The 12,377-nt window shown below is 30.7% G+C and overlaps 3 protein-coding genes across 9 annotated transcripts in view; all 3 read left to right on the top strand.

The window, feature by feature from the left end:
- The window catches only part of LOC124425178, a 2,627-nt gene extending 1,624 nt beyond the window's left edge, over positions 1-1,003 (top strand). The window contains exon 4 of the mRNA XM_046965151.1: positions 110-1,003. Coding sequence (XP_046821107.1) covers positions 110-886 — 777 coding nt within the window. The 3' untranslated portion in view covers positions 887-1,003. The remainder of the gene's footprint in view (positions 1-109) is intronic.
- Positions 1,004-2,602: 1,599 nt separating this feature from the next.
- LOC124425179 lies at positions 2,603-7,117 on the top strand. The gene is made up of 5 exons (XM_046965152.1): positions 2,603-2,708; positions 4,404-5,025; positions 5,220-5,378; positions 5,498-5,751; positions 6,224-7,117. Exons 2-5 carry the CDS (start codon positions 5,004-5,006, stop codon positions 6,998-7,000), a joined length of 1,212 nt encoding a protein of 403 aa, XP_046821108.1. The 5' UTR covers positions 2,603-2,708; positions 4,404-5,003; the 3' UTR covers positions 7,001-7,117.
- A 119-nt stretch (positions 7,118-7,236) lies between these two features.
- Positions 7,237-12,377, top strand: part of LOC124425180 (allatostatin-A receptor-like) — a 46,995-nt gene continuing 41,854 nt past the window's right edge. For all 7 annotated transcript variants that reach the window (XM_046965159.1, XM_046965158.1, XM_046965153.1 and 4 more), the window contains exon 1: positions 7,237-10,152. The gene's annotated coding sequence lies outside the window, so the exon portion shown is untranslated. The remainder of the gene's footprint in view (positions 10,153-12,377) is intronic.

Raw genomic sequence — 12,377 nt, 5'->3', positions numbered from 1 at the left:
ATTACGTAACGACGTTAAGTAATGATCGTAACGACTCGCATATTTATTATCGAAAAATTGTGCATACGGCATAATAAAAGAAGTATTTACATTTTATTTTCTGTTTCAGATTTTGGCGAAGTGGCACGCGAAGTCTTTGTCGATAAAATTGAAGGATCCCGAAAATTTCGAAAAACTGGCAAGTCCATTGAAGGAAATCCTTTTCCCGATAGATAATAATACCGCCGTTGGTAAGACCGTTGAAGGGGGTTTGATTAGTGCGATCGATCATTTGGAATCAATAAAATTTCAAACAGTAGAGTTAAAAAAGGCGATAGAGTATGTGAAATCTCTCAAAAATAAATGCTACGATATGATAGCAAAGTTGCTTTCCTTACCGAAAGATAGATATTTTACTATCTGTCATGGGGATACTTGGATGAACAATATCCTCTATAAACACGATAAGAACGGTCAAGTGTACGATTTAAAATTAGTTGATTATCAAATATCTCGGTATTCATCCGTTGCCATTGATTTCCATTATTTCATTTACTCGAGCGTAAGATCTTGCATTATTGAAGATAGTTATGATAATTTGATAAAACTTTATCACCGTACATTTGTGGAAAAGCTGAGAGAGTACGGCGTTTCCGAAGAAGATCTTAAGAATTTGACCATGGAATGGTTCAAATCGGAATTACAAAAATTCAGTTTGTATGGATTGATCACTGGATTCTGGTTGATCCACGCAGTACTCGCTGATGAGGATAGCGTTATAGATATGGATAAAATAACCGTCAACGATATAGAAAACATGCAATTATTTAATGCGGAAATAAGTCCAATCAAAGCCGAGAGATTTAAATTCATAACTTTGCATTATCTTCGAATGTATAACCAGTAGATGGAATTTTTATGAAATAGACATATGAAACAGCATATTGCGTATCATAGATATAGACCATGCGTGACTAAGTTTTATACTTTTTAATCTTGCCAATTAAATTTTATTTGAAAAGAAGGAATTAGATTAATATAATGTAATAGTATGGGTGAAGAGCAAAATTATTTTTGTAATTTTATAGTATTATAAACATTAACAACAAAAATGTTAAAATCTATTATTCAGTTATTGAATAATTGAAGGAAACAAAAAATAAAAATCACGGTATAATACAATTTATTTAAACAAATTAATTATTGTATTGTAAATGCAAGAAAGAAGAAATCAAAGTAACGAAACAAATTCTATTTTTTTTTACCTTAATTACGATACATTTGAATATGTGCCAAATCGTAAGTACATTTTTTTAGATCATGCACACATAATTACTTCTTTTTATATTCTAGATATATTATCGTCTATATCATAAATATTAAATTGGTTGTAAAAATATAAATTGTAATGCAATGAGTTAAGTAAAATCAAATAAAATATTAAACTTTAATGAGAAAGATCAGTAATGATCAGAAAGATCAGCATGATTAATTATATTGAAAATATATAAATACAGAATGTTTTAGAATAATTGGAAAATATTTTCGGAATAATTTCAACACATTTGAACAGTAAAGTAGTTTAGGTAAACATATACCTTATTTGGAATATGGTACATAATAAAGTCATCGGTAATGGAACTTTAAAAATTACTACGCATCGGAACATTCAGATAATAGCGCCTTTATATTTCTCATATATTCTCCTATATCTTTTCTAAGTTTCATAAGAGTAAAAAATAAAATATTCCTGCAGAAAATTGACACTTTCTTCTTTGCAAAGCAATTTGCAGTAGCGTGATTATCAAATCATAAATTGTCAGTCTTAGCATATATCGTATAAATGGCATGGTAATAAAATACTCCACTCTCATGTTAGTAAAAAAGGTGATTACTATTATTTACATTTTTCTTGATCGGACAAACAGAAATAAACCTTACTGATCCTTTGTATAGCAGGAAAATGTTTACCATCATTAGATATCAGGAATGTATTAACAATCATAAATCAGAAATCTACTATAGCGACTGATGGTAAAAAAGGAGTCTACTTAGGGTTTCGACAAGGAACAAGAATCTACTCAATGGAATATATGTAAGGCAAGTATCTGATATTACTTTATTTTTACTCGGACGGTTAAACAGAAAACTACTATTATTGATGTTTTTACTATTTCAAAAATTACATATAAACTTATAGTTGACTTCTTGAGTCATGGTTTTTGGAGGCCTTTTCGACATATAGTCTCTTCTTTACTTCGTACTAAATATGGTATGTAATCTAGAACCGTAATGTAATTCTATTGCTTATATAAACTTCAATCATTCAATCATCTCATTTATTCGTTTGATTTTCTCCTTTAACACATTCGGTGTGAATCGACTGCTACATTTTTGATTAGAATTTCGTCCGGCTAAATCGTAAGCGACGTAGTAAATGCTAAAAATTTTATCAAAACAAAAAGAAAGTTATTTGATATTGTAAAATAAGAGAAGTTTAACAATCGGTATAATTGAAAACTGAATCCTCTTTTGAGAATAGAGCTATAATTAATTACTAGATGTCACCACGGACAGGATCGTATTACCAAAATCGACTTTCTTCCTGGATCGAGGAATCAGCGACAAATTTCTCTCAGCAGTTCGAGGACGTTATCGTACATTTGTGTTTTATTCAACATCTGCCATGCTACCATGATTCTGGATGCTCTCTAAAAGAATTCTCATCGGTGCGTAAGACGCTAAGAGAGGGCAGAAATCGTCAGTACAAAATGACCTTCGTGCGAGCGTGGTCCGTTACGTGACTATGATTGTGATCGTGATGTAGATAGGATCGAAAGATCGTCTCATGGATGAATACAGACGAAGAAGGCTTTTTGTTTCCTTTTTTATTTAAATTTTATAAAATATCATGATATATCGTGCAAAGAGTGTTCAAATTTTGTCAGCGTATGAGTCAACATAAATAGTTTTCGATAAGACAATAGACAATTTCGTCACTCCTTTTCAAATTATCCGAAATATTTCTTCTTCGGCGCGTCAGCAAAAGTGGCACGTAATAAAATAAAATGAGAAAAAAAAGGAATACTATTACAAAGAAAACGGAATACTAATTGGATCTTTTATTCCTTTTTTTCTATAACTACAATAACTTAATACTTTCGAAACAATATCTGCTTCTTTATTGCCGCTTTCTCACAAGACGTGAACAACGAACGTGAATAATACTTCGGTGGATTACGACTCGCGTGAAACTGTTATATGTCTTCACGATTTAGTAGGGACAATATCAAACAGATTTGATTTTTAATCGCGACAGATGCAAACGTTAAACAGAATGTTTACATAAATATTACATTGTTTTCATTATTATGAATTAAAAAATTAAAACATTCATGTTAAACACTTCACGTTTTCCACAAACGTAAAAGAATACTGAAATGACCCCGAAAACATGATTCATGTTGGTATATTTATATATATATATATATATAAATATATAAAAATTTACTGTACTGGAATGACATACATTATAGGCAAAGTAAGATAGTAAAAATTCAAAAGCATTAATAAGTGATATAAAGATGTAAATAATGAAGATAAATATATAGATTAATAGAATAAGATAGAAAGAAGTATAAGAACGATTAAAGAAAGATAACAAATTCAAATAGTTATTAACAGCAGGAATCTGTACCGAGAGCTAAAGAAAAAGAATTAATTTCTGCTCTAATTTGCATTTTATATTCTTGTTTATTTAATTGTATAACCACGTTTTTATTCCTATCGATAAGTTTAGGTTCTTAACAAAATTATAAATTCTTATTATTCAAAAGTAATAACGTATAATAAGTATTATAGTTTGATAGACTAATACAACTATTATATATAAAAAAGAGTAGAATATTTTGTTATTTTATTTATGTATGTTTTTTGGAAGTAAATAGTTTCAGTTTTAATAGCTTTCGATATGGTCGAGAAACAAATATAATGAATAGAGATAGGGAGAAATTGGGAGAGATAGAGAAAGAAAGAGAGAGAGAGAGAGAGAGAGAGAGAGAGAGAGAGATCCATCGAAAAGTTGATAAACCGTTTTCTAAATGATTTTCTCTTATTTATTACATCTATTTGGAAAAAGAAATGAATTACAAGGAAATGAATTTGATTTAAGAAAAATTTTTTTCTTTTTTTTTTGAAAATATAAACGTCGCATCTATTATTTTCCCCCTTTCTTCTAATTAATATTAATTGTGTCATTCCTTTTTTTTCCTTCGATAAGATTCGTCGTCGTTGGAAAGAACTATGCATACATATATATATATATATATATATATATATATATATATATATATATATATATATATATATATGAATATGAATTCAGAAATAATCCAGTTATTATGTACTTGTTTTATTCGTTCAAGATAAAGCATTCTATCTAGCATTCTACCAGCAATGATGCTAGATAAAAGGAAGGAGAGGCAATACAGAAGGAAGAGATAGATACAAAAACTGGATGATAGATCAATGGGGATCCGTCTGATTTATTATTTCTTGATATTGTTAATACATGGTAGTTTTGATCGCATGTGGTAAAATGTGTATTCTTGATGCGTAGAACATGCATATGCAGTGTTGCAAATGATACTGTGGGATTAATAAAGTAATAAACAATTTTTTGTCGTTCGTATAGTCGTGGTGCTAGAAGCATTCATAAGGACAATAGTGGAGTTACAACTTTTTTACTTAGGAGGATTATTATTGTGAGAAAGAAAGAGAGGAAGAGAGAGAGAGAGAGAGAGAAAGAGGGAGAGAGAGAGAGAGAGAGAGAGAGAGAGAGAGAGAGAGAGAGAGAGAGAGAGAGAGAGGATATATTCAAGTTGCGGGAAGTCAGTTGATTCTCTGTGATACCTGCATTTATCTTCGGTGTTACGTCAAAGCATTCTAATGCATTATTATGGCAACGCTTGCTATCAAGCAAATAGTTTGTTGACTGACAAGGTCTAGCACGGTTATAATAAAAAATGGAGCAGAGATCTATGTCAGGTACGAGCGAAAGATTTTATAATAATATTATTTTATAGATATTTTTGCATCATAAAGATCTTTAATAATACATTTGGTTAGACGATTTGATTATTGTTACTTCTTTTTTTCCTTAGACGCTGTTAACAAAGAATTTCAAATATTTTTCTTCTTTTATTTTTCGATTTTATTTTTGTTTTATTGATTTTCTGCAGATGTCATAAAGAAGATGCAGCCTTTGTTGAGGAAGTTTGAAGGTGATGAAGAACTCGTTATTCATGAAGCCAAAGATGAGGCGGGTTCCAATTTGGGTGACAACTATACCTCCGTTATGATCAGAACAATAGTCATCGGAAAATATGGAAACGGAACTCGTTAGTATTACTCGTTGATTTCCGATTAACATATAAAACTCTTTGTTATCAATTTAATTAATAATCGATCAATGACTTATTGGTTAAGTTTCAATTTTTTGTTTCTTTTCTATTTGTAGCTTATAAAAAAAGTTTTATGACGAAGATACTTCCCCATTTCCGTCCTGTTGCCCAATTCATCAATACTGAGGCTTTATACGTCACCGAAGGATACATGTACGAAAAGATTCTTCCTATTATCGGTGATTATGGTCCACGCTGCATTTACATCGACAAAGACGAAATTATTATGGAAGATTTGCGCAAAGAAGGGTACATTAATTGCAAAAGACACGATTATCTTGATTTGGAACATACCTTGTTCACCATTCAGGTACCATCAAAAATCTTTTTCTTGATATTTTTACATTTATTTTTTATTAATAATACTCACGTATGTATTCTTTCCACCGGATATAATTATACATATGTTCAACCGTTTATAAAAAATAATACGAATAATCGTGTATGTAAAATGCGTATGACGGCAAAAATCTGCCAAGGTAATCGCTTTTATAGGATCGTTGCATTTGATTTTCTTCTATGTTCCTGAAGATGTCGTTGGGAAAGTTTTTATTTAGATAATATTATTTAATCTTCTATTTAGTCTTCAGAATTTATTCATTAATTATGGCCAATGATTAGAAATATTTTTATATTTGTTTTTCATGTTGTGAAAAATCAACATAAAATTAACATTACGTAACGACGTTACGTAATGATCGTAACGACTCGCATATTTATTATCGAAAAATTGTGCATACGGCATAATAAAAGAAGTATTTACATTTTATTTTCTGTTTCAGATTTTGGCGAAGTGGCACGCGAAGTCTTTGTCGATAAAATTGAAGGATCCCGAAAATTTCGAAAAATTGGCAAGTCCATTGAAGGAAAACTTTTTCCCGGTAGATAATAATATCGCCGTTGGTAAGACCGTTGAAGAGAGTCTGCTTAGTACGATCGATCATTTGGAGTCAATAAAGTTTCAGACGGCAGAGTTGAAAAAGGCGATAGAGTATGTGAGATCACTCAGAAATAAATGCTATGACATGATGGCAAAATTGTTTTCCTTACCAAAAGATAGATATTTTACTATCTGTCATGGGGATACTTGGATGAACAATATCCTTTATAAACACGATAAGAACGGTCAAGTGTATGATTTAAAATTAGTTGATTATCAAATATCTCGGTATTCATCCGTTGCCAGTGACTTCCATTATTTCATTTACTCGAGCGTAAGATCTTGCATTATTGAAGATAGTTATGATAATTTGATCGAACTTTATCACCGTACATTTGTGGAAAAGCTGAGAGAGTACGGCGTTTCCGAAGAAGATCTTAAGAATTTGACCATGGAATGGTTCAAATCGGAATTACAAAAATTCAGTTTGTGTGGATTGCTCAGTGGATTCTTTTTTGTTCACATAGTACTCGCTGACGAGAATAGCGTTATAGATATGGATAAAATAACCGTCAACGATATAGAAAACATGCAATTTTTTAATGCGGAAATAAGTCCAATCAAAGCCGAGAGATTTAAATTCATAACTTTGCATTATCTTCGAATGTATAACCAGTAGATGGAATTTTTATGAAATAGACATATGAAACAGCATATTGCGTATCATAGATATAGACCATGCGTGACTAAGTTTTATACTTTTTAATCTTGCCAATTAAATTTTATTTGAAAAGAAGGAATTAGATTAATATAATGTAATAGTATGGGTGAAGAGCAAAATTATTTTTGTAATTTTATAGTATTATAAACATTAACAACAAAAATGTTAAAATCTATTATTCAGTTATTGAATAATTGAAGGAAACAAAAAATAAAAATCACGGTATAATACAATTTATTTAAACAAATTAATTATTGTATTGTAAATGCAAGAAAGAAGAAATCAAAGTAACGAAACAAATTCTATTTTTTTTTACCTTAATTACGATACATTTGAATATGTGCCAAATCGTAAGTACATTTTTTTAGATCATGCACACATAATTACTTCTTTTTATATTCTAGATATATTATCGTCTATATCATAAATATTAAATTGGTTGTAAAAATATAAATTGTAATGCAATGAGTTAAGTAAAATCAAATAAAATATTAAACTTTAATGAGAAAGATCAGTAATGATCAGAAAGATCAGCATGATTAATTATATTGAAAATATATAAATACAGAATGTTTTAGAATAATTGGAAAATATTTTCGGAATAATTTCAACACATTTGAACAGTAAAGTAGTTTAGGTAAACATATACCTTATTTGGAATATGGTACATAATAAAGTCATCGGTAATGGAACTTTAAAAATTACTACGCATCGGAACATTCAGATAATAGCGCCTTTATATTTCTCATATATTCTCCTATATCTTTTCTAAGTTTCATAAGAGTAAAAAATAAAATATTCCTGCAGAAAATTGACACTTTCTTCTTTGCAAAGCAATTTGCAGTAGCGTGATTATCAAATCATAAATTGTCAGTCTTAGCATATATCGTATAAATGGCATGGTAATAAAATACTCCACTCTCATGTTAGTAAAAAAGGTGATTACTATTATTTACATTTTTCTTGATCGGACAAACAGAAATAAACCTTACTGATCCTTTGTATAGCAGGAAAATGTTTACCATCATTAGATATCAGGAATGTATTAACAATTATAAATCAGAAATCTACTATAGCGACTGATGGTAAAAAAGGAGTCTACTTAGGGTTTCGACAAGGAACAAGAATCTACTCAATGGAATATATGTAAGGCAAGTATCTGATATTACTTTATTTTTACTCGGACGGTTAAACAGAAAACTACTATTATTGATGTGTTTACTATTTCAAAAATTACATATGAACTTATAGTTGACTTCTTGAGTCATGGTTTTTGGAGGCCTTTTCGACATATAGTCTCTTCTTTGCTTCGCACTAAAATGTGGTATGAAATCTAGAACCATAATGTAATTCTATTGCTCATATAAATATCAACCATTCAATCAACTCATTTGTTCTTTTGATTTTCTCATTTAACACGTCTGGTGAGAATCGACTGTTACATTTTTGTTTAGAATTTTGTCAAAGTTATTTGATATTGTAGAATAAGAGAAGTTTAACAATCGGTATAATTGAAAACTGAATCCTCTTTTGAGAATAGAGCTATAATTAATTACTAGATGTCACCACGGACACGTTCGTATTACCGAAATCGACTTCGTTCCTGGATCGAGGAATCAGCGACAAATTTCTCTCAGCAGTTCGAGGACGTTATCGTACAGTTGTGTTTCATCCAACGTCCTCAGCGCTTCCTTGATTCTGGACACCCTCTAGAAGTTCTCATAGGTGCGTGAGTCGCTACGGGTAGGCAGAAGTCGTCAGTACAAAATGTCCTTCGAGCGAGCGTGGTCGGTTACATGACAATGATTCTGATCGTGATGAAGATAGGATCGAAGGAACGTGCCATAGATAAATACAGAAGAAAAAGACTTTTTGTTTCCTTTTTTATTTAAATTTTATAAGATATCATATGATCGTGCAAAGAGTGTTTGTTTGAATTTTTGTTAACGTATGAGTCAACATAAATAGTTTTCGACAAAACAATCGACAATTTCGTTACTCCTTTCCAAATTATTCGAAATATTTCTTCTTCGGCGCGTCAGCAAAAGTGGCACTTAATAAAATAAAATGAAAAAAAAGGAATAATATTGCAAAGAAAACAGAATACTAATTGGATTTTTTATTCCTTTTTTTCTATAGCCACAAAAACTTAATATTTTCGAAACATTATCTGCTTCTTTAATGCCGCTTTCCCACGAGACGTGAACCACGAACGTGAATTATACTTCGGTGGAGTACAACTCGCGTGAAGCTATTATCGTGACATTTAATGTCTTCACCACTCAGTAGGGACAATATCAAGCAGATTTGATTTTTAATCGTGACAGAAGCAAAGGTTAAAGATTGTTTACATAGTTATTTTCATTGTTATGAATTAAAAAATTAAAATATTCATGCTAAATACTTTACGCTTTCCACAAACGTGAAAGAATATTGAAATGACCACGAAAAGATGATTCATGTTTGTGGCTCTAGCCTCATTAGAACGCGCAACAAAAGTTTAATTCATTAACTTAGTACTTGAATTCATTAACTTTTAATGAACGTGGAAGGATCATAACATGATTGTCAGAGAGAATCAGGAGGATCGAAAAATTGAGATCTCTAGGGCGTTAGCTTTTACCCGTGAACTTCATTCGGTTCGTTGATCTTTTGGCGAGTCATGCGTGTGGATATTCGACGAACTTTGTACTACAACGACTATTGTCGAATAGTTCATTGTCAGGCCTTTCATAGAATATTTTATCGACAAATCCGAAGAAAACAGGCATCCAAGTGAGAAGAAGAAGAAGAAGAAGAAGAAGAAGAAGAAGAAGAATACGAAGGAGAAGAAGAAGAAGAAGAATACGAAGGAGAAGAAGAAGAAGAAGAATACGAAGGAGAAGAAGAAGAAGAGGAAGAAGAAGACGAAGAAGAAGAAGAAGAAGAGGAAGAAGAAGCAGGACTACAATTGATTGGAAGTTTTCGTGAGAGCAGTTTGTCTCGATTAAGCCAGTCACGTGGTCAACGAGATCATCTGACCGGCGGGAAGAAAGAAAAAAGAAAAATTCAGTTCAGTCTCCTTCACCTTTCTCTTTTCTTTCTGGATAACATCGTCACGTGTGTTAGAGGTATGTACATGTAACGCATTGATAATTATCCTTCATTTTTTTTCAATGACATTATTGAGAATTTGTCGGTAGGGTGATACAATATTATATCCGATGTCTTTCGAAGATGAGATCTATAGGCGAAGAGTAGTTACTTGATAACAATAAAAAATAAAGTGAAAAGGAAAAAAGAGATGAAGAAAACTTAATATTGTCGATGGTAGTAGATTAGGATTAGTGAGGTTTCATCGTCAAGTTGCAAAGTTGTGCGTGTGAATGCAAAAATCTCGTCTCTGCTCGTACTTTCATTAAAGAATTTTTAAAAAAAGAAAAAGAGAGTTTTCCGTTTGTCGACCCGTGTACATAAAGGGATATTGCGTTCGTAAATCTAGGCCGGTGATTATGATCTCTCTGTGTTCATCACTTCATTTCTTTTTTCCGGTTTTTTACTTTCTTCGCAGTCGAATTACAAAAGATTTGAATATATTTTCATAACGAAATACTTTGTCGATTTTCCTTTTCAGTATAGATACTTAATGAAAACAGGTTTCTTTGTGATGATGTATTAAAATAAAAAGAAAAAAAAAATAAGTAAATAAATAAATAAATATAAAAGAAAGAAATAGGAAACGCCGATCGATTTTCAAGGGTAGCCTATTTAGGAGAACACATTTATTTCGAGATAAATCCTATGGCGATGGTCACGACTGCGATATAAATTTTCGATGTCGACATAGAGAGAATGATACCCTCCGTCATTATTCATTTATGTGAATTACGCGCTCTTCCCTTTGTAGAATGACCGATAGGAATTTACGTCATTTCACGATCATTGCATGTCTCGTTGTTCTTTTATGAAGTCTTCTCGATCTGATTCTTCGTTTAGAATTGCGATCGGTAAGTTACTCGTAATCGTATTTTTCGTTTTTTTGCTTTTCTTAAAGCCAATAGAGAAAAATTATCCGACATATTTAAGTTCCGACGTTTCTTTTCAAATGTGCCACTCGTGAGGGTAATTTACTTCGTGGTTGGACAATATTCAAGAGGCTCTTTTCTTTATGCTATATTTAAAATAACTAAAATACTGTAGAAAAAATTCTGTTTTGGAGTACAACGACAAGTTTCTTACATTAATGCATAAAATGTACAAGTTGCTAGTAAACCTATAACTTGATATACTTATATCTGGATGAAATTTTTCAATATTTATTGAATTTCAAAAAATTCCAAACGGTAAACATACACGGAATAAAACTTTCGAAAGCAATGAAAAAATTAAAAATAAGAAGAAACACTAGATATACATTTTGAAGGGAGTTCTCTTGCGATTTCACCGCATAATACTTGGACGAATTGAAATTACATAGATGACGAATGAAAGGAAATTTCCTCTTGGTAATATTTTACATAGTGTGAAAGCAAGTGATAATGACGACAATTCGTTTCTGGTTTTACCAAGAGAAAGAAAAAGAGGATTTAGCTTGGTAGGATATTCTACCGAAAAGCGAACGGTCGATCTACGATGATTACGCTCGATCTACTTTTCTTCCGGTAATGCATACGTATCGATCATTTCATAATCGCGATAAAACGTGCCATCGATCGTATTTTTTATTTTTTTTTTCTTAATGCTTCGTTACGGTTGTTTATAACTCTTTGATATATATATATATATATATATATATATATATATATATATGATATATATAATATATATATATATACACACATATATATATGTATATAAATATATATAAATTGACTGTACTGGAATGACATACATTATAGGCAAAGTAAGTTAGTAAAAATTCAAAAGCATTAATAATAAGTGATACAAATGTGTAAATAATGAAGATAAATATGTAGATTAATAGAATAAGACAGAAAAAAATATAAGAACGTTTAAAGAATGACAACAAAGTAGTTATTAACGGCAGGAATCTGTTCTGAGAGTAAAGGAAAAAGAGAATTAATTAGTGCCCTAATTTGCATTTCATATTTTCGTTTATTTTATTACGTAACCATTTGTAATTTTTATTCGTATCGTCAAGTTTAGGTCCTTGACATAATTATAAATTCTTATTATGCAAAAGTAATAATGCATAATAATTATTATAATTTTATAGATTAATACAACTATTATATATAAGAAAAAACGGCTAGTTTTGTTATTTTATTTATGTATGTTTTTTGAAAGCAATGATTTTCAGTTTTAATGGCTTCCGAAACGTATGAGAAATTCATAT

Source organism: Vespa crabro, chromosome 6, assembly GCF_910589235.1.
Source record: "Vespa crabro chromosome 6, iyVesCrab1.2, whole genome shotgun sequence".
In the NCBI taxonomy this organism is placed as follows: domain Eukaryota; kingdom Metazoa; phylum Arthropoda; class Insecta; order Hymenoptera; family Vespidae; genus Vespa; species Vespa crabro.
Note: the sequence above shows the minus strand (reverse complement) of the source record. Positions and strands in the feature narration are given on the sequence as shown.